This window comes from Harpegnathos saltator, unplaced genomic scaffold (assembly GCF_003227715.2).
Source record: "Harpegnathos saltator strain DR-91 unplaced genomic scaffold, Hsal_v8.6 scaffold18, whole genome shotgun sequence".
Taxonomy (NCBI): Eukaryota; Metazoa; Arthropoda; class Insecta; order Hymenoptera; family Formicidae; genus Harpegnathos; species Harpegnathos saltator.
In genome coordinates this window covers 732344-758535 of record NW_020229961.1, presented here as the reverse complement: position 1 = coordinate 758535, position 26192 = coordinate 732344, and the positions used below count along the sequence as shown (strand labels likewise).

Here is a 26192-nt window from a genome sequence, read left to right as displayed (position 1 = left end):
AACAGGCCAATAAAGACTGTCAACCTCGAGTCAATTTTTGTACGGACCAAGAGGGCTCTATGGGACTCTGAGGTAATTGAGCTACGCTCAAGATAAAACAGCTAGCGCTCTTTGGTGCTGTAAAGCTAAGACTCCATGCATGCGGTGAGCTGCGGCAAATGCTGCGATGACCAATCAGGAGGGAGGCGCAAGTCCGGTTGCGGCAAGCTCCAGCATGCGTCTGTCTCCTGATTGGTCACCGCAGCCGTTTGCCGGAGCTCACCGCATGCATGGAGTCTTAGCTTAACTTTGTTCCTTTTCTCTTCAACGCAAGTATATATGTTTATTTTGTTCTAATGGTGTAACGTCAAAAAGAACAAAATACGTTTATTGGTTAACAAACAGAATATCTCTAGGATTGCTCTGCGTACGCCAATGAATTATATCCGAAAAGCTTGTCGTACGACACATGTAATATTAGCCTTAAGTTTATGCTTGTAATATGGCTGCTCGCATCTGTTTGTAGACGGTTGTTGATTTACCGAACATTTCCTTATTAAATTTACTAAAATGGTGAGTATTACTCTATTTACTTGTTTTATCGTATGTTTCTTTTCTTCATTTTAAATTCCTTTTTCAGTATTCTTTAACTCATAAAATAGAAAATGCTCATGAAGACAGTATATGGACCTGTGCATGGGCATGTCTAAAGAGGAAAAAGAATATTCAGCCTGACAATGAAGATTCGCAGTAATAAGAGAGTTGTTCTGTTTTAAATTAAGAAAGAATTAAATTAGAAAATAAATTTAATGTCATAATTTACATTTAATAGTAAAAAAAAAAATGTATAAACTAATTTTACAGTGTCTTATTTTATAGTGATTCTATTCGATCTAACGAGGAGGAAGCAGTGGAGTATCTTGTGACAGGTTCTGTAGATGATTCCGTAAAAGTATGGGTGCCACAAGATGATACTTTGAAATTGAAACATAAATTAACAGGACATTCCTTAGGTGTGGTATCCATAGCTGTCAGCTCAGATGGATCGAGTATGTAACTAAAAAAATTAATGACGCAAACAAAAATAATTTTTATATCTACATTATATTGTATTGTTATAAACTTATAGAATGTGCATCTAGTTCACTTGACTCAAGCTTAAGATTATGGGATTTGGAGTCTGGTGACAAGTTATCAAACATTGAAGTTGGTCCAGTGGATATTTGGACGGTAGTCTTTTCCCCAGATGACAAGTTTGTTGTATCTGGTAGCCATGCTGGTAAAATACATTTATATGGAGTAGAAAGTGGTAAACAAGAGCAAACTCTAGACACAAGAGGTGGAAAGTTCACTTTGAGTGTTGCTTATGTGAGTGAATTTAAATAAGAAAATCTGAAATATTTCTTGTACAGCTTGTATCGAAAGAACTGTTTCACAGAGCCCCGATGGTAAATATATCGCAAGCGGTGCGATTGATGGAATTATCAATATTTTTGATGTTACCTATGGAAAAGTTTTGAGAACACTAGAAGGTAGACTGTGAATATATCCACAATATGACAATATCAGCAAGATCTGGAATGTTTTATATTCTCAAGTTCATATCGTTTAGGTCATGCAATGCCTATCAGGTCTCTGTGTTTCTCACCAGATTCTCAATTGCTCCTAACAGCATCTGATGATGGACATATGAAACTGTATGATGTGTGAGTAAATTAAAAATTTATTATGTTGTATAATGTAGAAAGAAGAAATCTTAACATCATCCAGGAACAACCATTGTTTCAAATTTATTTGTTTTTCTTTTTTTTATTTATTTTAGCAAGGATGCAAATCTAGCAGGAACAATGTCGGGGCATGCCTCTTGGGTACTCGGCGTGGCTTTTTCACAAGATGGACAACAATTTGCGTCGAGTAGCTCTGATCACACAGTTAAGATCTGGGAATTGGCGCGAAGACAATGCCTGCATACATTTAGGGAGCATAATGATCAGGTATATTGCTTAAATTAAATACTTCTCAGCCGTTTAATATTAAAATTTTTTAACTGATATTTCTTTCTGCTTTCTATATAAAAGGTATGGGCAGTAAAGTATAATCCACAGAAGAATAACGTAATCGCGTCGGTGTCTGAAGATAAATCTATCAATTTATATGAATGTCCGATATATAATAAGTGAATACGTCACAGTATGAGTGTTCGTGCGTGTATAAAAGGGCGAATAAATGTCTTTTTTATCTACCATACTGTTTATTCTGTTTAGCAATTGCAAGTATACCGACGACATACTCGATTCTTGAGAGTTTAGATTAAAAAGGGAATATTCTCTCAGCTATAAATTTTATTGCACTGTAAATATAATAACGTACGAATTCTTTATAAAGAGATACCTGGTGAATTTAAAGCGCAAAACTAAACGAAAGTTATTCTTAAAACCTAAAGGTAGTATGGTAGAAATAACGAAAGATAGCGAAAGGGGAAAAGAAAAGGTTACAAAAATAGTCGTGGTGTACAGACCAAATTCTGTTTCTCGAGGAACAGTGCAAAGATACCCTGATTACGTTCCAAGTTGGCAGGGTTAAATCTAATTAACTCGAACTGGAACAGGGTAAAGTAAAACTATCTATACTGAGGAACCTTCAAACTAAATTAAATACAACAGATTCTGCTCCGTGCCAGACGATCTCCTTGCCGTGAGAGAACTCGATAACCGACTCGATTCCCACAGAAGGAGAGTATAGACACGAGATGAAGAGAAAGAAAAAAAAAAAAAAGAAAAGAAAAGGAAAAATAGTAAGATGAAAGTTCGCGTGGTTGCATGCTCGCTTATTAACTTTCTGAAAAAGGATAAAGTAAAATAAAATATAAGATATTAGATAAATGCGAATGCGAATCATTTTGATTTCAAGATCTGGGAGTCGATCTCATTGATCTGTACACCTCTTTGACGACACGTTAACGAAGGAGCTACACTACGAAGGAGCAACAGATCCGACTTGACGGACACCGCTCACTGGGCGAAATTAATCTTTGCGACGCGCGCGCGTGTGACGAAAAGGAGAGGGTACGTCGTCTGTAGACTAGAGAAACTTAAAGTAATGCTTATAAAATTTATCATCACGCGCGTTATTTCGTAATGCCGTATTTTAGCGAACTACTTAGACCGCTCTACACTCACACAGTCGAATACAAACGGTAAACTACCTCGTTTACGATTATAACTTTCACGGTCGACGTCGAAGAAGATGCCCGAGCTTTGTCCAAATCTTCATCTCAGATCTTACTTATCAGTCTTCGAAAAGTAATTGGACTTTGTATCCGTGTTTTCGGAGGGTGAGGGAGGGGAGAAAGGGTCGAATCGGTCGATACGATGGAAACAAAATATAGGATCGCCGCGTCCTTTCCCCGATATCTTCTCTCTTCCTTCTTTCCTTCGCGTACGAAGATGTACAGCGATGTAATATCATCAGCGCGGTATATATGTGTGTGTGTGTGTTTTTGTGTGTGTGTGTGTGTATTACACATCGTACATGAGGTTTTAAAACACGTACTACTAAAACTTTCTACATTCCTCTCACTCACGTGTCCTCGAGAGATATCTTATATATACAAAATTGAATAAATAACCGATCAGAACCATCGCTACGCCGCTACTTACGGATTCTCGACTTATGTTTCTCCGTTTCCAGTTGTATCGGTATTACCCTATATCTCATGTATATATACAACAGACAAGTTGGACAAGGAATGGTCTTGAGACACTCGCTGATACCGCGCGGTTTTCTCTTCTCCTACCGAAGAGTTGGTAGAAGTTGACGTGTCGCGATGCGTACACGATATTATGGATTATTATATGTATACCATGCGTGACTATCCTTTATATTTCGAATAAAATGTCGAGAGACGAGATAACGAAGCACGCGCTTCGACGCGTACGGTACAACGAGACAGAAGAGAGAAACGATTAAATTACTTACTTGTAATGCGTATCACATGTGACGAATGTATGTCAAGTGTGTGTGTGTGTGTGTGTGTGTGTGTGTGTGTGTGTGTGTGTGTACGTGTGTAATGGGTCTATGAGCGAACATATATAGCAAGCGAATGTACAATGACTAGCCTGGGAACGAAGAAGAGGCGATATTAACGGAACTTATTTCGTCAAAAACTCGTCTTTCTCCCTCTATACCGTCGTCACCCTGGCGGAGCCGGTAACTATCTCCGCCCGGCAATCCGACGCTTCAAATTTGCCCTGACCCTCGTCCGTCGCCGGTGGCCTAGCTTTGATCTGTGTCTGCGGTGGAATGTCTGGCTTCGGATTGTAGTTGAAGGGCGGCACAATCGCCGATGCGGGTGCTGCTCGCGCACCGTTGCTCCCGTTCTCCGCCGTCGGGTCCACGCGAATGAAGGAACCAAGCCTCGATATCCTCTTGCTCGGGTCCGTTGCTTCCGCTCCAAAGTCCGCTGCGCTTTGCTGCTTCCTCAGGGTCACCAGAGTATCACCGAGCTGCGTGGTGGTATCCCTCTTGTACGACTCGGACGACTTGACCGGGATTTTGCAGGGCGCTTCGCTGGCGTTCATACCGGTCAAATCGCACGAATTCCTATACTTGACGCCACCGCCGGTGGCGGTCTGGGAGCCCAACAACACTGGTGGCCGCTTAGACTTGGGCTTGTAGGGCGACATCTCGCCGCCGCTGTCGTCCTGCGAGATACCCTCAAACGTGGAGCTGCGGAACAATCGGAACGCCTGCGGTTGACTGCACGCGACGGGCGCGGCGTCCACTTCGGTCGCGCTATTAGCCGGTCTGATCCATTGCCTGGTGTCCGGCTTCTCGAAGCGCTGCTTGTTCTTGTTCTCCTCGACCTTCTTCCAGAGGCCCGCGATCTTGCTGGTCGCTTCCTTCGCCAGTTTCGCGCGATTCTGCTGCCCGACACCCGCTGCTGCCGACGCGTTGGAGATGATACTGGAGTTGCTGTTGGACCGTTGAGGACCGAGAGGACCCACCTTGCGGAAGGTCTTGCCGCTATCGCCATTCTGTGCAGCGTTCGCGTTGCCGCTGAGGACTGCTTTCGCCGGCGCGCTTGTCGTCTTGCCGCTGCTGGACACCTTCCTCGGCGCCACCAACAACGGCAATCCCTTCGGCGACTGCACTTTCTCCGCGCTATTGGCCTTGGTGATTTTCGGCTGGTACGCCTGATGCGCCTTCACAGAAATCTTGGATTTCCCCGGCGCCGCCGAGCACACCTTGGCCGAAACGCCTTTCAACGGTTTCGCAATCTTCGTTTTCACCGGCGAGGCGGACGCGGAGTGCACCGTCGGTGCGTTCTCCACCTCCGGCTCGTCCTTCGTGAAAGTTCCCTGGCGTTCCAACGGCTTGAACGGCGATCCAACGCTTGCCTCCGACAATTTACCATCGTTTGGGAAGTTCGACGAGCACGCCGGGGGTGTACTGTGGCGCTTGGTGGACTTGGTGAAAGTCAACGAGGATCCCTTCTGCGGCACGGATGCTCTTTTGGACATGGCTGCCGCGTTTCGCGTCCTCTTCTCTGCATCCGTGAACGGCGTGATTATCTTGGTGGAGTCTTTCGTAGCAACGCTCGTGCTGTTGTTGCTTTGTCTCAAGGTGGTGGCTCGGGTAGCTCGGACGATGGGCGAGGTGTTGCTGCGGCCGATAGGTATCCCGCTGACTGGATTCGCTTGCTTCAACGGCGACGATTGCGGAGTTGGCTTTCGCGTGATCGGGTTCGAATAGAGTGCCTTTCTTCGTCCTCGAATGGCCTTCGGGCTTCCTGGCTCGGACTTGTCGGTCGCGTTGGAATCTGCGCTCGCATCTCGACCGGGCATACCCGGCTTAATAATCCGCGGCCTCTTTGTCTCTCTTGGCTCCTGTTGTTCCTCGTCGCCGCAGTTGGATCCCTCCTCGTCGCTGCTGCCCGCCGATTCGACGGGATAGTCTAGGTCCTCCCGCGCGACGTTGCCCGCACTGTTCTCGCACTGTATCTCTTCGTCGTCGCTGTGTTTCGTCGTGGGTGTTTGCGCGTCATCGTTGACTGCCTGTTGACTGCCTATCAGCTTCTTCGACAGCCCGTTCACGAAGCGCATCCTAAGGTTCCGGTCAGACTCGGATTCGTTGGACGTCAATGCGATGCAGGTCTCGCGACGCAGGATTTCTTCCGCGACCGAGTTTTTATTGGCCTTGCCCGACTCGTTCAGGTTCAGGGTGTTCTGCTGCACCATGGTATGAATTTCCTCGTGTGCGTTCGCTCGTCCTTCGTCCGCCGCCGCCGCCGCGTTGGCGTTCGAAGCGGGATTGCAGGATTCCATCTCCTTGAACACGGCCTCCGAATCATTCAACGTTCTCGTGCGATACCTCTCCTTGCTCTCCTGAGAATCCCCGCGCTTCTTTCGCAACGCTCTGCACACGGGCAGCTTTGTGAGTGTAGGGATCGACGATTTCGTGGGGGAAACGACTTCCTGCTTCTCCACGGGATCGTCAGACGCAACTCGCCGCCGCCGCCGCCGCGCTTCCTCCTTATTGATCAATGCCGCGGTCAGATCCGGGAAAGGATTCTCCAACACTTGCGTCTGGAATCTTGCTCGGTCCTCCTGCCTACGTTGCTTGGGCGTCAGCTTTGAGAAGGGAGAGCACTTGCCGCGCGGAACCTTGTTGTGGCCTTCGCCAGTGGCCTCTTGTTTACGGCGTTCCTCCTCCTTCTTCACAATCTCCGCGGCGATGGTGTACGTCCGGTATCTCTCCTTCGTCAGATTGCGCTTCTGCTTCGGCGTCAGGTGGCTTTTGTACAGCCTCTTCTTCGGCGTCGACTCGGCCGAGCTGCTGACGCACTCGGACGAGATCGGCGTGGCCTCCTCGTCGGTGTCGTTCTCCGCCTCGTCGATCACCTCCGCCACGATCGAGTGTACGGCCACCTCGTCGGTATGCAGCTCCGTGTCGATGCACAGGGTGTCACTGCAGAGTGTGTCGGTAGTGGCTTCAACCGTCGACTCGTCCATCTCGCTCACCTCGTTGAACAGCGACGGCGGATTGATGTTCTCCAAGCACTCGCTCAGGCTGTTGCTCGCGCTGCTCTGCATGCCCTCGCCGGTGTAACGCATGCACGTTATGGAGAGCACGTTGGCCACCGGCTTCAGCATCTCGAACACCACCGGGTCGCTGCCGGTCAAGCTGTGCGAATCCTGTTCACGCGAATCCGCAATCTCCGACGTGATGCTCGCCACGCTCAGCATGCTGTTCTCCATATCGCCCGCGTCCGGCAACTCGTCCATCATGGACGGCGGCTTCACGTTCTCCAAGTGCGTGCTGGTGCATTCGTTCAGCAGGTTCTCCAGGCTGGTGGTGTGGCTCTGAGCGCCCTGACCCAGCGCCCGCTTCGCCACCACGCCGAGGGGCAAGGATTTCTTCCGCACATTCCGCGAATCGGCAGAGACGGGGGGAGAATTTCTCAGCTGCGCTACCGGAGGTAGCGACGTGGAGTAACATCGATCTCGATTCCCGATAAACACCTCGCTGGTGTCAACGGAGCCGGCGTAACTTGCGGTCAACGACAACAAGCTGCCCATCGAAGACGGGGGTTTGATCGCCTCGAGGTCAATCGACGTCAGACTCGACGTCGTCTCGAGGTCGTTCTGGAGGTTGTTCGCCTCGGCGTCCACCGCCTCCGCCAGCTTGATGGCTTCGCGTTGTATGATCTTTGACTCCGTCATGCTCGTCTGCTCGCTGTTCTCCACCTGCGTGTTGTTCTCCGACGTACCGGTGCGCTGATGATCTTGCGCGTCGCTGTTAAACGACGCGGCCAGCGGCGCGCTTATGCTGATGCTGGGGAAGGAGACGTCGTTGGGCGAATCTTCGTTCCACGTGTCGCTCTGAGTCAGGCTCTGCTTCATCGTTGTGTTGGAGTCTCGCTCGCGCATCGCCTCGGTCTGTTGCACCAGGGTCGCTGTCAGTCGGTCCAACGACGCGATCATCGCGTCGGGATCCCTTTGCCGTCTGTACGTCTCTTCCTTTATGTACTTTTCCGCGCTGTCGCGGTGCAGAATGTCCGAGGTCCTCACAATCTCGAAGCTCGCCGCTTCTTGCTTGCAACTCAAGTTGCCGTCGGTCTCGCATATTTCCTCAGCAACGTTGCTTCCCTTTATAAAGTCGATTTGTTTGCTGTACGAGTCGAGCGGCCGCTCAGTGTAGTCTACGTTTCTCTCGTCGATGGCGATGTTACCTTCGGACTTGATGCCCGGCTGAATACAGAGTTCCAGGAGGGCGTGCTCGGACTGTTCGACCGAATCGATTGATTCGCTGCTTTCGGAATCTCTCGCGAATGACTGTTTCATCGACGGATTGTCTACGATCTGATGGTCGGCCGTTGCTTCTTCATCCGCTTGCGCAACGGATCCCTTCGGACTCGCGCCGTCGTTGAGAATCAGTTTATTAGACGCTGCTTCATTCTTATCTAAGGACACCTCATCGAATCTCTGTAATACAGGCGCTCCTCTGTCTAACATATTATTATTACCGAGTCTATCGTCATCCTTCACCGTGGTCGATTCTTCAGTGTGTCGCGTGTATTCGTTATTCGCATTTGTTGTTATCTTAAAAAATACATTGCATTTTAAAATATAATTGGCATGATAGTGCACTATCATGATAGTAGTAGTAGTAGTAGTAGTAGTAGTAGTAGTAGTAGTAGTAGTAGTAGTAGTAGTAGTAGTAGTAGTAGTAGTAGTAGTAGTAGTAGTAGTAGTAGTAGACTGTAAAGATAAAAGCACCAGCAGTTCTGGAATCTTACCGTGTCTGTTCCTCGCAATCGAATGTTCTTTCCGCAACGATTGTCGCTTTGTCTCGACTCATCGTTGTCCTGCTTTTCTTCCCTCATCCTTTCAGCTGGGATATTTCTGCACTGCTCTGAGTTTTCAACTGCGGTGGTTGCTCCACGTGTCTTTGTGTGTTTTATATTAAACGACGAGCCGTCGGATTCAGTGATTTCGTTATATTCAACTTGATCCAAGGCAAGACTAGTTTGATATCGAGTCAAGTTACTTTCTGACCGAGGTATCTTCTCGAGATTATTTCCTATGAAAGAATGCCTATGCCTACAAAAGTTAAATAGCCTTGTCAAGTTTATGGTGGCCGTCACACGGTGGTGGGTGGGTCACGACGGTCAATAAGATCGTCGCTTGGTAAAATCTTACCTATTATTTTGCATTCCGATATTAATACAAGCGGCAAGTAAATCCTCGTCATCCTCGTCCCCGTCACTGACTTGATCTGGATAGTTGGAGAAATGTTTGTCCACATTCGTTAAATCGAAACAGATTGTTCTCGCATGTTGCAGAATTTCTATTACTTACATCCCGAATCATTGTTGGAGGTCTTTAAACTGGTGCCACCGGATGAGAACTCGACATTGTTCGATGGCAAGTCAGTTACTTTGCACTTGCTCGCTAGCACAGCTTGCGACTCAAATTCTGCTTTTGAGTCTACGAAATTACGGTTTAGTTGTTAGAATAAACGCTTCGTAATAAGAGAGTGTGAAGAGAACTCGCAAGAAATTACGGTCGGCTTGACTTTACCGAGATTAATAATTCTCGAACTGGATTCCCCGTCGTGGTCGTCGTTGTATTCAGCGGTTCCCAATACCATCGAAATCGGCGTCGTTCTTACACTGCAAAATAACATAACGCAGTTATTAATGCAATAAGATACGACGATTAAAATAGCATTATTCGCAATCAGGCTCAACAGCGCGAATGCGCAAGTCTCGCGCAAATAAAAATACCTCGAATGGTTCTGAACGGTTGAACGATCCTCTCGAGCGTCCTCCGCCTGCTTGTCCAAGTCTCCTCCTTCAAGATACGGCAACGAATGGTTCCCACTTTCGTCATCGGTGAGATGCGTCGCGCTTCGTAAATTTAATTTAATCGCCTCCGACTCGACAAAGTCGTTCAGTTTCGGCACGTCCGTCAAGGACGACGCTTGGCATTCACCGTGTGAGTCCTCGGCCGCCTGCCTCGTCTTGTTGTATCGCTCCGCCGGTAACTTCTTCGCCGAGTTCCTTATACGACTATCCTCCTGCAGATCGGACGCGGAAGTGGCTCTCGACGAGTTCAAGGATGTCTCGCGCGGCGTACCTTCGGTGTAGTAAGTTCTGACTGTGTCCTCATGCAAAAGCCCTTGGTCGTTGCTCGAGAAGAATCCCGAGTGCTGCTTCTCGTCGTCTATGGTCTGCTCGCCATAGCGCAAACTATAGTCGGTCGGCTGATCCAGGTCGGTTTCGGCGTAATCGCCGAATAAGCTGTTGGCGGCGTGGTTCGGACTGTGACTGATCGTGGGCGAAATAGCCTTCTGTATGCTATTTAGCGCGTCGTGTTGGCGTAGAAGGGCCTTCTCCCCGTACACGTTGCCAAAACTCGCATTCTCCCTCGTGGAAGAAACTTCAGGCAGATAGGAGGTCGGTTTCGAGGTGTCGGCGGCGGCAGCGGCGGCGGCGGCGGCGGCGGCGGCGGCCGCTTTCGCTCGTCGATAATCCGACTTGGCGCAAACGGTCGCTTCGGCTTCCTCGGAGACGCTGGTCTGGCTGCCCGCTTTGGACGAAGACGACGCGCTGCGATCGTTCGGCGACATGTTGTTCTCGACGGAGGAGTGCAATGAGATTTGAGAGGGCTCCTGATTGGACGCCGTAGCCCATGATATGGTCGAGTTGGCGCATCTCAGTTCGTTCATGTCGAAACCGTCGGGCGGCCTGAGACGCTCCGGTATAGCGTTCTTGTAACGCAACGTGTATCTCCTCTCGGAGACGGTGGCTTTCGAGTGACCGTCGCTGGACGCGCTGCTGTCGAAGCCGACAGCGGAGTGCAGCGACGAAGATTGCTGCTTGATCTGCGGGTCGGTGGACGACATGCCGTTCAGCACGTGACGGTTCACCCTTTCAAACATGGTGTCGGAATGCGTGCTGGTAACGGAGCGCATAGAGTCTCTGCTCTCGCTCCTGGCGACTCCGTTGCACCTGCTACCGCTGCTGCTGACGCTCGACGTGCTGGGTTGTTGATTGTGCAGCTGATACGAGCGCAGACCGTGTGCCGAGTTGATACCGAGGAAGCTGTGATCGAGCTTGAACGAGAACTTGTCGTCCAGCTTGTTGGTCGGCGACGTGCTCGGCTCGATGTTGTCGCACGTCTCGGCCAGATTCTGGTCGATCTCTTGCTCCAGAGCTCTCTGCCTGCGAGCGACCAGACTCGGTAGAGTCGACAGTCCGAGTCCGCGAGCGGTGGAGTCCAAGTGGACGAGATTGTTGCAGCCCGGTCTAGCGCTCAGCAAATTCTTCAAAGCCGCGCTCGAGCCCATGGAGATCATTTTGTGCTTCGAGTGGACGAGACTGCGCAACATTGGCACAGCACCCAAGTCCCAGAGAAGGCGCTGGTCCTGCGGACATCTCGCTGATAAATTCCAAAGTGCCCCGCAGGCGTTGCTGACCACCGTCAGGCTGGGTGATCTGAGCTGCTGCAGGAGAACCTGCAGACAGCCTCTCTCCCTCACGATCGTTCTGTAGTCCTCTCGTACCGCCACGTGACTCGACACATTTCTCAATATACCGCCAGCGTTCTCGACTATCGCCAACGTCTTGGACGGCGCTTTGTAGCTCAGCATGTCAACGAGGAAGGCCAGCGCGCCGTCCACGGCACAAATGTCCACCTTGTTCGTGCTACAGTGCGCCGACAGATTCCACAGAGCGGACAGTATCGACTTGAGGGTGGACTCCTTGCGACCTTCCATAGCGGCTCTCATCAGACCCGTAACCGCCCCAACCTCTCTCAGGGTCTGCTTGCTGCTGCTGTCGGCGCGCCAGGACAGGTTCCGCAAAACGCTCGCCGTCACCTGTCTGAGGTCGTCGCTGGGACTCCTCAGCTGCGACACCAGGGCCTTCATGAATTCCTTGAAGGAGCAGAGCAGGGCCTTGTTGTTGCCGTCGCCGAAAGTCAGATTGGTCAACGCCATTCCCGCGTACCGCCTTAACGTAATGCAGTTCTGATCGTCGCATTCGCTACCGTGCGCCAGGTGATCCATTTCGATGAGTTCGGCGACCGCGTGGAGGCCACCCAGTTGGCACATGGCGTGACGATGCGCCTCGTCGAAGGAAAGCTTCATGAGAGCGGCTATCGTCGCCGCAGGGTGTCTCTCGAGGTCGTCCGTAGACTGACCTCTCTCCAGGGATATCCTCAGCGTCTGACAATAGTCTCGCAGCTGCTCCAGGAAACGGAGCACCCGCGCCTCTCGGCGACTGGCTCTCTCGTCGCTCTTGGCGTGCACCACGTTGTGCAGCGCCTGCATAGCCCTGTCGCGGGTGTCGGGATCTTGTCCAGGTGCGTGGATCAGCTGCACCAGCAGCGGCAGGCATCCGGACTGCCTCATCACCAGGCAGCTGTCTACGGAGGTGCTCATGGAGAGCAGAGTGGTGCTCATGTCTTCTCGGCCGTTCTTCTCCAACATGCCCAACAGATTGTACACCACGTCCACCTTGGCGCCCAGTCGTCGGTGACCTTGCGACTCGGCAGAGTTGCAATCGAGACCGGCGGAATTGGACGAGAAGCTCATTACGCTCGCCACGTCCTGTATGTGGAATACACATTCGCGTCTGCAATTTCTATATTCTACGTTCAAGCTACACAAATTCCCACAGCAAATATCATCAAATAATGATAAGGATTTATTGCACCGTTGACGACGCTTCTTCTTTCTACGTCGCTCGCACATCTCTTTCGAACATAATTTATAGACACTTCGTCTATTTGAAGAATTTGCCTTGCTGGGGGGGGGGGGGACACGGAATGTCTGAGAGAGGAAAACCCGGAAAACGAAATCGAATGTCCTTCCGAACGTGCAAAATCGTTGCGGAAGGACACGTTGCGGCGGCGACGACTTCGGAACCGTGCGCGTATATGCGTGTGCGAGAGACGCGTACGATACACCGCTACGATAACTCTCGCTCAACTTACATTGTGTGCAGCGAGTGATGTGCTCTGCTGGGCTGGAAAACCAATCTGCTGATTAGCCCATACGTCTCTTCTGATGGGCCACGTACCGCGATACGAAGACGGTAGCCTGTGGCTGCTAGGCAGCGAGGTGTCCTGCTTAATCTCCTCCTCGCTGCTGCCATCCTCGTTGTAACGCTTACTCCTCCTCACGTAGAACTGCGTGCGACACAAATATTTTTCTCCGATTTATACCTTCGCGCGACAACTTGCGAAGCGAGTTGCTCTCTCGCGCGACTGTTCGCGGCGGTCTCGTGACACGCACGGCGGCACGTCCTCCCCATGTATGTAACGTAAATCATAATAATGATCGTTGTATGCAACAACAGGAGGAGGGGAGGGGGCGGGGGGCGGACTACTTTCGTAGTCCCTCAAGTGCAAAAATACTTCAAGTTGGGAAACCGCTCGTGCGAGACTTTAATTTTGACATCGTTAGTCGCATCACTCGAACGAGCCAGAGAAGAGTGGCTTTACATCAGTGCGCATTCATCAATTCTTTCCATGTCGAGTTGCGTGTACAAGAGGGAGATACGTGCTGCAGCGCGTCGCGGAGCGACTGAAATTTTCAACACGTGCACAAGTGCGGACGAATAGAGGGGATCCTGGAAGCGATGCTGCACACTCGCTTCGCGGAGGGTGACGGCTTAAAGGGCAGGCCCGGCGACGAAAGAGAAAGGTCGGAACGACCTGTGAGTAGGGAGGAGAAAGGAAATGCACGTACATGTGCGCGGAAAGAGAGAGAGGGAGAATGGAAGAGAAGAGAGAATGGACAGGGAGAAAGAGCGGGAGAGACAGAGAGACAGACAGAGAGAGAGAGAGAGAGAGAGAGACGAAAGGCGAGGGCTCCGTAAAATCAATACGGGGAACGTTAGTGAAGGTGTATATACTCGTGCGCCACGAGCACAAGGCTCAATTCGTACGGCAGTGGTTTTCAACCTTTGCCCCCCCCCCCCTCATGCCCTATGCCGCGCGACGGTGAAAAGTGATGGATTCACTTTGGAATAAAGATTACACTGGTAGGTAAATACATGCAGCATACTCGCGGCAATTTTCTTGTTCTCTCTGACGAAACTATAAGGAACAAAAAAATCTATCGGATCCACAAAACGAGGCTGTCGAACGAACAAATCTAATAAGAGACGGCGTACAACTCGATCCCCGTGGGACTGAATACTACTTTTCCTCAGGTATCGATAATTCTACGTTTGTGAAGCATTTCGACTCTGTCTGTGTGTGTGTGTGTGTGTGTGTGCGCGCGCGTGCGTCAGCGCGTTACTCAGCGGTTTGAGTAAAGCGTAAATAAACAGGCTCAACTAAACAGGTAGCGAATACTTTAAAGCATAAATACATAAATATTCTGTCGACTGCTTGACTCTTCGATTCATACAGCAACGATGCGACACACACAAACCTCCCCCGTGCCGTGCCGTACAAACTGAATTGATCCGCGACAAACACTAACATCGAATCCCACCACGGTGACCATCCTCGGAGAGGAACGTGTACTCTACCGATCAATCAACCTCGGCACTCATCGACCCATACTCCCCCGCCCCCCTCCCCCAGCTAAGTAACACAGGACGAAAGATCAAAAATAGTCACAGTGCGTGGGCCTCACGCGCTCTCTCGCACTTGCGAGAGAGATCTGGCTCGCATCTGGAAACGCTACCTCGGGACTCGGCGTCGACGAGCGTCGCTCGTCCTCCTCCTTCGCCTCCGGCTCCATGGCATCCTCCTTGTTGATCTCAGGCGCGACGACGGAAGCCGGATAAATCCGCGGCGGTCTCGGTGCGGTAGTAGTGGTGGTGGTGGTGGTGGCGGCGGCGGCGGCATCGACGACGGTGCCCTTCGCAGCGACGCATCTTTGCGTGGCGACGACGGTGACAGGGTTGAACGACGCTGCAGCGTCAGCGGCCGACTCCAGCCTGCGCGATGCCGCGACGCTGCTCAGGGGCGGCGGCGACGAGGTACCCTTTCGTCTCTGGCCGCCCCACGCGATGGTGGTGGTGGCGGTGCTAGTGGTGGTGGTGGTGGCGGTGGTGACGGCGGCGGCGGCGGCGACGCCTTCCACCCCGACGCTCGCCGCCGAGCCGCGCGGCACGCGGCTCTCCGTCGCGCGCGATCTGTCCCGGCAGGCTTCCGCGTTCTCCTAGGAGAAAAGGGAGAAGAGGACACACGCGTTAGTTCCGACGCCGACGGCGGGGGCGGGGGAGGCTTGGATATTGTGCGCTGGAAGAAAACAATGGCCGCGCGAGAGTTGCGTTTGTCAAGTAGAAAATTCGGGACGAATTGATCGAGTTACGAATTTATCTTCAAAATCTTATATTTCGTGCCGTTGGGAATTATAGAATGAATCCTTTTCAAGGGAGCGTCGAAAGATCGCTCGATTTTCGTTGCTGTCCGTTTCTGTCTGATGTAAAGTGTCGATAAAGTGTGTATAAATCTATATCCGGCAGTAGTACCTCCTGCCGCCATTCGTCATTCGATGTAAATGGCAAACGCATATGGGTATGTGTGTGTGTATGGTGGGTGGAAATGTAAGGAGAGATTAACGTTCATTACCATATTTAAGTCGTTACGCGACGGAATCAATTACGCTCGGAACGCCCGTAATTAAGCGACTCGCTCCTGGCAGGTTTATGTCGCTCGATTTAACGTCGTTTCTATACGGCCAACTCACTCGTGTCAGCCGTAGACGATAGGACTTTCCTTTGATTACCGGTGAAAGTACGAGACCGCATGCATTCGAAATAATTATTGACGCTGCGTCTAAATAATCAATTATGAAAACGGCGGTGGCCCGCGATACACATACGACATGCATACGAGCAGCGTGCTACAGTCGCACCGCGCTGCGTCAACTAGCGCGCTTCTTGCGATATGATTACTTGCGTAATTACGTGTGGGCAAGGCGGCGCTTTATCGCGTCGCGGTTGTGCGTGGCAACTTCGCAGGCTTCAACGCGTGCGAGAAACCTCGAAGAAGCGCGGTTGCGAAAACGCGCACGGTAACGCACACAATAACAACAGAACAGCGCCAGATAAGCAGCTCCGTGAGCTCCAACGTCGTGCACGACGACGCATCGACGTAAAGCTGTGCGCGCGGGCGGAAAAAGTGTGCGTTCGTACTCTCTTGTACCGAGTCTCAGCTGGAAAAATATCACTTGTGCTTAACCATTGTGACGCAACGTGTTGTAAAGGATCGTCTCTGAGCAAACAATGGCGATAGCCGAGCACAGCCCACAGGGTTAATTACTGATCGCGTGTTATTGTGCTGAATTGTTCATTTAGATCGAAGCGATGATTCCAGGTTGCTACCTGGGCCCAGTCCGAGCCATCGGCCCGTTGCTACCTGTTCGACGGTATCTTAATGAATATCTTAATGTGCCGGACCTTATAAGAAAGTAGCTAGACAGTAGGTAGGAAGAAGACAACGTCTCTCCCTCTCTCTCTCTCTCTCTCTCTCTCTCTCTCGAGTCCGAGTCTATCTCCTCTCGCGTGCATAATTGAAGCGTGTTTAACCCCTTCGAACGAGCACAGAAGCGCGCACATGTTCGCTCGATGCGCACTTTCACCGTGTACGTATTTTCTCCGGCGTTCACGTCGCTCCCCGAGTCAAGTTCACCGAGAGTCAATTGTATACACATTTCGGCCAAGTGGAATTAAACTAACGGAGCAATTTACAGCGGCGCAACAGTAGTCCAGAGAATCCAGAGTATATGGCTCCGGACGAATTAAGGTACGTCCATTCTCTTCAGCAAGCTTTTTGGCAAGACAATTCCCCTGGTTGATACGAGGATATCCGAGAAGTTAATGAAGATTATGAAGGTAAAGGACAAACAGGGGCAACGCGCGTACGCAGCCCCCACGATCAAAAAATATGCGTGGTTACAGGAATCACATCCGACCGCCACGGAGGCGAACAAAAGACTTACTAGAATCCAGAGTTGCTTGGCTAAACATCAGTCCTTATCGGTGAATCGAGCTCGCCGCATTCGCGATTCAACGTGCTTGAAGCGCGCGAAGAAGATAATCTCCACGTCGCGTAACGCAACAATCGGTCGCGCGCGCGCGCGCGCGCGGTGAGACCGAACGACTCGCGTTAAATCGCGAAGACGGAAACTAATAGGACAAGGTAAGAGACTTATTTAGCTTTCACCCCGTCATCGTTCGTTTCCTTTCTCCCGCGAGCTCATTATCCGACGACCGTAAACTTGCTCCGAGATCGGAAAGATACGCTCATCTATGCAAACAAAAGTTCGCGTTCGCGCGAGCGAGCGAGCGAGCGCCCGTAGAAGTCGCGCGAGGCGTGTCCGCCGCGGCTGACAGACGACGAAATAAGCCTGCCTTATCATTGCGAGTTTACCGAGTAAAGTCCAGGTGAGCGGAATTCGTCTTATTGAACCGCGCGCGCCGCGTTCAAACGAGGCAGCAGCGCGCGCGGATGATGCATCCAGATAAGAGGGACGGATCCATTTAAGAGGAACGGGATCCGACTCGGTTTAATGACTCGGTAATTGGCGAAATGACTCACTCAATTGCGATCGCAGCGAATAGATAGCCGCTTTTGCAAGCGCTCGCTCATTTTATTCATTTTATCCGACAAACGCCAAATTATTATCGTCGTTATTATCGTGCATTAAATCTTGTAAGCGCGTATCATTACCGAGAACGCACGGGCAAGGCCCTCGCGCTGTGTCATCGGAACGATCGCCAACGCGATGACGCGATTACCGCGGGAGGAGAGGGCGGTAATAATTCAAGAAAGAGATAATAATTGACGAGAAGGCGATCGGAACGTGATAGTCGTATTCCGACAGCTTCATTCTCATCTAGCGAGCATCACGACGCGCTGCGCCGCGCCGCGCCGCGCCGGCCGGTGATCTCAGTGACGGACAATGTTGAAGTCTCGGAAGCGCTTCTGTGGGCCAGACCAATTTTATTTCTGAACACGGCCAAGCGAGGAAGTGTATTTTAGTCACGAACTTTGTGCGTACGCACATAAACGGTCTTCGCGGGCGTCTTCGCGCTCACAGAGGCATCTTTTTGCGCACACCATTGCGCGCGCGTTATCTAAGACAGCGCGTTAAATAAGCGCTTCCGTCCGAGAAATCTAGACCGCAGCGGTGGCTATTACGTGTTTTCCATCAGGCGCAGCCGCGCCGCCACATTGTTGCTTGGCCTCGGTTTAATCGTGGGAAATATCGTGACAAAGCGAATCGCAGCGCGCCGTGAATCGCCCGCGTTTTTTCAAGGAGTTGCATTCCAGACAGCTAGTGACTTTTAGACTTCTAGGGGCCGCCAAAACTCTCGGAATATTAATCATCTCCAACGTCCACGTTGCGAAGCTACATCGAGGAGAGAGATGACAATTATGTCGTGCGATCGTTTCGGTTACGTACGAGACTATTTGGTGAAAATAAAATTCGTACGCGGCGATTGCAACGGGAAAAGAAGAAGAAAAACGCCAAACTCACGAGCGAGCATTCTCCATGACCAATCTCGAGAGCTCAATAAAGAAAGAAAAAAAGACACTCGCGAACGAAAAACAGAGCGTGCCGATCGGTGATGCGAAAACGACGAAATATCCGTTCGATGTCTCGAGAGTTGTCGCGATGCGCCCTGTTTGTGAGGAGATTTTTGCTCGCTCGAACCATCCTAATTGCTCGAATGCCCGGAATTCTAGGCGAGCGCTCGCGCTCGCGCCGAATACTAATGCGATTTTCACACCGTTTCGAGGGAAAGTATGACGGCCGATGTGGAATCGGAAAGTATCCGAACAAAGGATACATCTCTAATGGACGATCTCCTCCGCACGCTCGTCGCAAAGCACGAAAGAGATAACGAGAGCGCGCCAATCCGGAGTCATCGAAACGGAAATTTAACGACGATCTAAATGTATACTCTGTTCGTCGAAATGGTCCGCCTGAATCACCTTTTCGTCCCGACGCGTATCGCCGGCTTCCCCGCGGAGACGCGCGATCGTCGAGCAGTTGGCCGCCGACGACACTCGCCAGTTGTCCTGCGAGGTGTCCACCCGCATGCCGATTCGCTGCTCCTTGTCAAGGACGTCGCTGACGGCGACAGCGCCGCGGCTCTCCATGATCAGTCTCAGCCGATTTTTCTCCGTCTTGGCGATCTTCTGGTTCTGCGAGGCGGACGCAAACTGACCGGTGCGCGGAAGCGGGATCATCGTGGTTAGTCCTCGGTTACGGGGATCCGGCTCGCTGCCGCCGCCACCGCCGCCTCTCGAGGACTCTCTACGTCCTGGGACGCTTCCTCCTCCGTCAGCTCCTCCTCCTCCTCTTTCACCGCTACCACCGCCTCCTCCGCCTCCGCCTTCTCCTCCTCCTCCTCCTCTAACCAGCTGGTCGCGATTTTCACCTGGCATCTCTCGAATTCAGTCTCGTGGAACATTCACTCGTTCAGGGACCGTCCGTCTCCTCCGACACTCGCGTACGGTCGCATGAATGCACATTGAAAATTGTCACACCGATCGAGAACACCTCGACGAACACTCTCAGCCAGTGGCGCTCCAGAAAGATCTCTCTCTCTCTCTCTCTCTCTCTCTCTCTCTCTCTCTCTCTCTCTCTCTCTCTCTCTCTCTCCCCCTCTCTCTCTCTCTCCCTCTCCTCCTCCTTTTCTCTCTCTCTCTCCTCCTCCTTTTCTCTCTCTCTCTCTCTCTCTCTCTCTCTTCCCCTCTCTCTCTCTGTCTCTCTCCTTCACTAGTTATCGATCGTATCGAGACGACCTCGCGAGCGAACAACTGTCTCGTTTTGAGGTTCGTGACGACGCAGCGGTCCCCACGATAAATGATCGAGTCGATTATCAGTACCGATTCGCGAATCGACGACGTCGTCCTTCCTCTCGGGCACTAACGGCGGATTGTGATTTTCGTCTAGTAATAGCAGCAGCAGCAGCAGCAGCAGCTCAGAGACGACGATGACGGCGGCTCCATCGCGCTCCATCGGCTGCCGAGTGCAAAGGGACGCATGCGTCGAACCAAAGATTTTCAAAACGTCCCTCTGGCATTTCAGCCATCACCGCCGCCGTTGCCGTCGCCGCTTTGCCATCACCGCCATCGCGGCCCACGAGTATCCTTGAGCGCCTTGACGCTCTCTCCTTCTTCTCTTCCTTCACTGTGCACAAAGTGCCCGGCGCAGCCCAGCGCGCGAGTTTCGCGAGTGCAATTAGTCGCGCGTGTCTAATCACGCGCGGCGGACGCCTCGTTGTAGGTGCTTTTCGTCGCGAATTCACACAACACCTCCTCCTCCTCCTGCTCGATGCGATCCTCCTGCTCGAGTCGATAGTCCTCGTCGCGATCCTAGATCACGTAGCTTCCGGACGGATCAGATGCTGCAAGTCTTGGCGTCTTGGCGAAGGCAATATTTTCGCGCGAGAGATATCCATGTAACACAAACACTGGTCTACGTTGTGATCCGCGCTTGTCCCGCAACTTGTCGCGCGCAACTGCAGACGATATTGAATAAAGCATCGGTAAAGCATCGAGACATTTCACGTGCACTGTCCGTCCTTCAATTCAATTTCGGTCATGCTATCACAGCGCGCATTCATCAGCCAACACTCGAGACACAGTCGCCGGGCGACCGTGTCTAATCACAGATCTTCCCCGCCAAAGGCAAAGTTGTCTCCCCGCTCGTCTCCCCGAGCGACAGTCGAACATTCTCCGTACAACGAATGTCGCCCGTCGTCGTCGCCGTGTTAAACTCACTGGCGCACCATCGTCGAGGCTGGCCGTTCTCTATTTAAGGCAGCGCGAAACAGTCTCGATCGTTCCCCGCTGTTCGATTCTCCCCCGTGATATACGTGTCAATGCCTCACATGTTCCATTTATAGTTGTAGTTGTAGCTGCACAGCTGCACGCTCGCGCAACCCACACGACGCCGCCGACGCCGTTTCGCAAACGCGACGCGACGCGACTCGACGCGACTCGACTCGACACGCCACACGCGGCGCACGGATACGCACGTGCGTGTCGCGCACGATCGGATATATCACGCGACACGGTCAAGCGCGCGGCGCTGCGCTCCGCTCCGCTCCGCTCCGCTCGCTCTGTGCGCGTACCCCTCGGTTTCCCTCGAAAGTTGATCGCCGCGTTCCCCCCGATTTCGTTCGCCGTTATATACGCCGATACGACCGGCGACACACTGTCCGATCGGCCGGTTAATAATCGCCGGATCGATCGTATTTCAACGGCGACCGCGGCCGCGAGTTCCTCTTTTTCGAGCACAACAGGATGTTTCGACGGTGTCTTACAACCGGAAATGCGCTCTCAATCGATCCTCTAGTCTCAGTCGTCCCGATCGGCTCTGCGGAATATCAATGGCATGCCTTATTGACTCATCCGCTTGCCTCTCCCATGGAGAAAATGCCAGCAGGAAGAGGAGAACGCGGCGAGAAAGGGATACACGTGCGCGCGCGTCTCAATTAAGTTTCCTCCTCTATTTTATTGTTCCGATTAAACCGCGAGTGTTTGAGCAAGAGACGCTTTACATTGTTGAACAATGTTAATTCACTCGACTACAGATAGCGCGTGAAAAGTAAGTATGTCGAAGGAGAGACGCCATATTCCGCGCAGATGTGTGACGTAAAAAATTAGATTATCACGTTTAGCGTTGAATGCACGGCAAATAGAGTAAAGTACAAGTCTACTACTAAAGTCTCGTCTTTCTTGAAACTCAGTCCAGCGATCAGTCAACGAGAATGAGATTACACCGTAATCTCGTCACTGTGTCAAGTTACACTGGCAAAGAAGATCGGCCACCGGAGATACGCGTGGGTACATTGCGCATCGTCGGAACGACCAAGGCGATTAAAGGGAAATCGGAGAGACGACGGAGGAATTCCGCGAGTCGGTGATACGCGGTGAACGGAAAGGGGAACACACAGTGAAAACCGGCTGCTTCGAGAACGGATTCGCCGCCGATCGAGAAAGAGAGACAGAGCGATAGAACGAGAGACAGAGAGTGAGAGAGAAAGAAGGAGAAAAACGCGCGTCACTTTGGCGCAATAATCAGATCAACAATAATCAAATGACACATACACACACACACACACACACACACGCGCGCGCGCAGCGCACAATCAGCGATAGGTTCCGTATCGCGTGTCGTCACTCGATCGCGCGCGTAAGTAAACACGGATAGAGTATACGAAAGTTCCTCGCGAAGCACGATTGACTCGCTCAGATCGACCACGTCGGTCGATCGGTGTTTTCCGTCGTCGACGAGCAAGAACGAACCGAAGAAGAAGAGGCGTGTGTGTAAGAAGGAGCTGCGTCGCGCGAGAGTCTCGCGCGTTAACGAGACTGCAGTCGCGCAGAGGCTCGACTCTCGGTGGGCGAGCGAACGAGCGCTGCTCCGCGAGAGACCGCGCGCTCAGTGTTAGTGTCTGAAATAAACTGACGTAGGTTAGGGGATCGAAGAACAGCTGGGCTCGGCGGCCTGGCCTGGCCTGGCTGGCTGCTGCTGCTGTACACGCCATCACTGACTCACACGATCTATCCCTCCCCTTCCTCTTATCTCCCGCTCCCCCTCTCGTTCGCGCTCTCTTTCTCTCCCTAGCCTGTCCTCTCCATCGCGCCCATTGACGTTTCCTCGTCGCTCCAGCGATCGCTTCTTTCTTCTATCCTACGTGGCCGTCGAGCAGCTTTTCTTTTCTCTGTTTAATTAGGAGGGGTCGCTGTGAGCAAACGGTCGTTCCTTCACAGGGAAATGCACGCCCCCAGACTCTTTGTGTGTGTGTGTTCTCGACGTCTCGCGATCGATTTGGATTAAATGACGAATTGTTTATCAGCGTCGCGCTCCTCGACGGAACACGACGACACGAAGCGATCTTCCGCCGTGATATCAGTCTGCGTGATTTATGCGTGTCTACCTCAGCGAAGAATATATCGTTCACCGCGATTCTCCGCGACTCCACGCGACTTAGTGAGGAATTATTCGCGATGGTTTGTGATATATTATCGACTGCTTCTACATCTCTCGTATTCGACATTCTTGACGCTTTAATCAATCGTCGAAAAGGGCGATTGTGTCCCTCGACACATCTCGCGCCTTCCGTCCCTTTCGTTCTCCATTGAAAACTTATATTATTAGGTTTCTCCTCGTGGAGGATCACTGACGGACTTTCTTACGGGTGTATCTTCTAATCGACAAAGTTCTTCCTTTCACTGCTTCTTGCGCCGTTGTATCGCGCGCGGACGAGCATCCAGGGGCTCTCCTCGTGTCTATCTAATCAGCAGCTCGGCTTCTTCTCTTTAGCAATCACGCATTTCATTAATCGAGTGGACTCTTATTATTGTTATTATTATTATTATTATTATTATTAGGTGGATAATCTCACTCGACGAGGAAACACTTAATTGATGCAAGTGGACGGTCGTAGAGCAACTTAACTCAAGTCCACTTCGCTTTGCCGTATCGACAGTCGTTGGAATTTTTCCGTAAGATTGATCGGATTTCTGCGAGCGTGTATAAACCGATGAAATGTCAATAAGCCGCTTTGTACGTCGCTCGATTGCAAGAACTGTCACGCGCACGAGAATGCAAAGGATAAATGGTATATATTTTAGACCCGCGTTGCAACGCGATACAACGCGAACTTCACAGCTGCTGAATCAAAGAAAGTGACCACGAGTTATGTCAATCTGCATTAGCGTAACGCGTCGACAGATTCCGCGAAGTCCGAGAACATTGAAGTCGAGAGAACTTTCAAAGACTAAATATTGTTCTTCTAAATACCAAATTATTCCAGAACAAAGAAGAAATGTTCGCGTAAACAAACAACGGCAAGATGTGGCAAATTATCATTCTATACTGTATTGATATTTTTTGGTTCGTGCGAAGATTTTGCGATATATCATCCGTATTGTTCCCCGCCCCCTTCCCCTCCCCCTGACTCGATCGCTAGCGCGCATGCAACGTGTATTGTAAAATCTGCCACCGTAAATTACTCGTAACGTCTCGCGATTAATACTCCCGTAATTCGCGATATTCGCGATACAATGTGCGCAGGCTTCTCCGCGAACATAGCTCGCGCAGTGCGGAATTTTGGCGTGCCTGGAGGAAGAAGGAGAGAGGACGAGAAAGAGCAGAGGGGGCGCGATCTGCCGTGTCCCAGGGTGCGATATATTTTAGCCATTTTGTGGGAATGAGAGAAGAGAGAGAGAGAGAGAGAGGGGGGGGGAGAAAGAGAGGTCCCTGATCAATAACATCAGGCAGCGCGGTGGCAGCAGGGTGGTGGCAACCCCACCGATGATTCCCCCATAGATGCAGCGCATGCTCGCGAATTAAATCCCACCCCCCCCGCCTCCTCCTCTTTTCATCGTGTATGCTCCGGTTTCTCTCACGTGAAGGGCGAGCGTAGGGGAGAAAGAGAGAAAAAAAAGAGAAATACGCGGAGAGCCATTGTGTGCATGCGTGCTGCATATAATCCTGCGACCTTGAACGCACGAGCCTGAATGTGCCGAAGTTTAGTACGACGGCCGCTGGATGCAGCGAGAACGATTTATCGCAACATGAATTCGAGCGTGTCATCGTTATCGATGTGTTTACTACAACCGAAACATCTCGCAGAACCATCTCCTTCGTGTATATTTTTATTTTGTAGAAAGATATTCACACATGAGCAGAGTTCACGAAAAATGATGCTGCCGGTCGTCGCGGATCTTTTTTCAACCAGACCCTGAAGCTTCCCGCTTCAGCGCGAAATTCGCCTTGTCGACCGACATCTACTTTTAATATGATACGATTTTCGAGGGATAATTATTAAAATGAACGCCACACACGCGAGTGCATCATCCCGTGTTAACTTTGAGCTACGAGGCACAGTTCACTCGCGCGGCAGCAACTGCATCGTAGGTCGGACCGAGACAAATTAGCACGGATGCCACGTATTACCTTGTTCGCCACTTCAGCGTATTATGGTCATTAATGCTAGCGCTTTACGACGCGTGCACCACACCGCGCTTAGCGTAAATGCGTTACCCGCGCAATTACGAGACGGACGATTCACGAAGAAAGCGCGAGAGAGCCAAAGAGGGTTGGCTCTCGAGCGGTGGCGACGACGTAAGTGGACTCGAATCTTCGTCCAATGTGAAAATAACAATAAAATCCCCTTAAATCTGTCCGCTTTGAAATTCCATCCCCCTCCCGAATTGTGCGCGGAAATATTCATCAGCTGAAGAAATTAAAACGATCGTCGTGCGGCGGCATGCAATGTCACGACGAGGCGGAGGTAAAAAGCGAAGGTAAAAGGAATAAATCAATCGCGCACGCGACAAGAATTCGCAGCTGAGCGCGGCGGCGCAAGGACATGAAGAAACGTTGCCACCTGCCTTGCGGATGGGGGGAGGGAGGGCAGGTTGTTTGGGCGCGCAGATTCGCCTCGATCGATCGATCGATCGATAGATACGCCGACGAGGATGCGCGTAGCAGTTCGCACGAGAGTTGTGCACAGAACAGGTGCAGTGACTTACCTGAAATATTATCGGGTAGCGGTCGCGACTTCGCCAGGCTAAAAGTCGACTGGTCAGCTCGCCCGATCGTGCGCTCTCGGACGATTCCGAATCGTGACAGTATCTCGGCCGGAATCTCAAATCGCTGCAACAATGCGCGATTAACGTTAGTCATCGCGCCGGCGCGATAAGCTCTACTCGCGAGATGAGTCTATTAATAGAGGTGAAAGTGAAAAAAAGACAGTACACGCACCGCGGGGCTGGTTGGATCGGTTGGATTTATGGTCCGCGATTTATTTCGCTTTTACAACTCTGTTACGTTGTGACGTTACGTTACGTCGCAACGCGTAATGTATATACGTGTAAGAGACACGTGTATGCGCATGAAAGAGCACGCGCGTGAGCAAGCTTCATCGCGATTTATCGAGACTTATTCGAGCGATATGCGAGCGCCATGCGATAGTCGCGCCAAGATAAAAGAGGACGACGTCGCGTGCACTTCGAAGCTCCGCAAATGGAATTGCTCTTACAAGAGCAATATTTCCCGAAGAGCTTCTGTTCGATGCAACGGTTCTTTGTCGCTTCTCACTCGCGAAACCCTTCGACCCCTTGGGAACGCAAACTCGTTTTAGCGGTCTCGTGATTTAGCGTCAAAAGTATAATATATTTTTCTTGTATTTACGCTATTACTTTGAT

At 51.2% G+C, this 26192-nt stretch overlaps 2 protein-coding genes and 1 long non-coding RNA gene across 4 annotated transcripts in view; 1 reads left to right on the top strand and 2 right to left on the bottom strand.

Annotated features, from left to right (window-relative positions):
* The first annotated feature begins 333 nt into the window (after positions 1–333).
* On the top strand, positions 334–2224 carry LOC105181273 (WD repeat-containing protein 61). Its single transcript, XM_011137932.3, has 8 exons — positions 334–552; positions 620–729; positions 859–1028; positions 1109–1347; positions 1418–1511; positions 1592–1685; positions 1802–1973; positions 2058–2224. Exons 1-8 carry the CDS (start codon positions 550–552, stop codon positions 2157–2159), a joined length of 984 nt encoding a protein of 327 aa, XP_011136234.1. The 5' UTR covers positions 334–549; the 3' UTR covers positions 2160–2224.
* Positions 2225–2303: 79 nt separating this feature from the next.
* Positions 2304–26192, bottom strand: part of LOC105181272 (microtubule-associated protein futsch) — a 35388-nt gene continuing 11499 nt past the window's right edge. Inside the window, exons 4-12 of one of the 2 annotated variants that reach the window (XM_025297548.1) lie at positions 25518–25641; positions 14689–15168; positions 12984–13178; positions 9770–12597; positions 9564–9655; positions 9342–9470; positions 9183–9258; positions 8780–9101; positions 2304–8582 (exon numbers count right to left, since the gene is read on the bottom strand). In XM_025297548.1, coding sequence (XP_025153333.1) covers positions 4161–8582; positions 8780–9101; positions 9183–9258; positions 9342–9470; positions 9564–9655; positions 9770–12597; positions 12984–13178; positions 14689–15168; positions 25518–25641 — 8668 coding nt within the window. In that variant the 3' untranslated portion in view covers positions 2304–4160. Of the gene's footprint in view, positions 8583–8779; positions 9102–9182; positions 9259–9341; positions 9471–9563; positions 9656–9769; positions 12598–12983; positions 13179–14688; positions 15169–18953; positions 19608–25517; positions 25642–26192 lie in introns of those variants that run through there. The other variant, XM_025297547.1, reaches the window with a different exon arrangement.
* Positions 19721–23415, bottom strand: LOC112588259 (uncharacterized). Its single transcript, XR_003112723.1, has 2 exons — positions 22087–23415; positions 19721–21348 (listed from the first exon to the last, which is right to left on the bottom strand). It is a non-coding gene; the product is annotated as an uncharacterized LOC112588259 (long non-coding RNA).

What these genes read in the sequence shown, in the direction of transcription:
- LOC105181273 (XM_011137932.3), top strand. An exon ending in TGTCAGCTCAGATGGATCGA is followed by an intron (nt 1,029 to 1,108) that starts GTATGTAACTAA and finishes ATAAACTTATAG; the next exon opens with AATGTGCATCTAGTTCACTT. An exon ending in AGTTTTGAGAACACTAGAAG is followed by an intron (nt 1,512 to 1,591) that starts GTAGACTGTGAA and finishes CATATCGTTTAG; the next exon opens with GTCATGCAATGCCTATCAGG.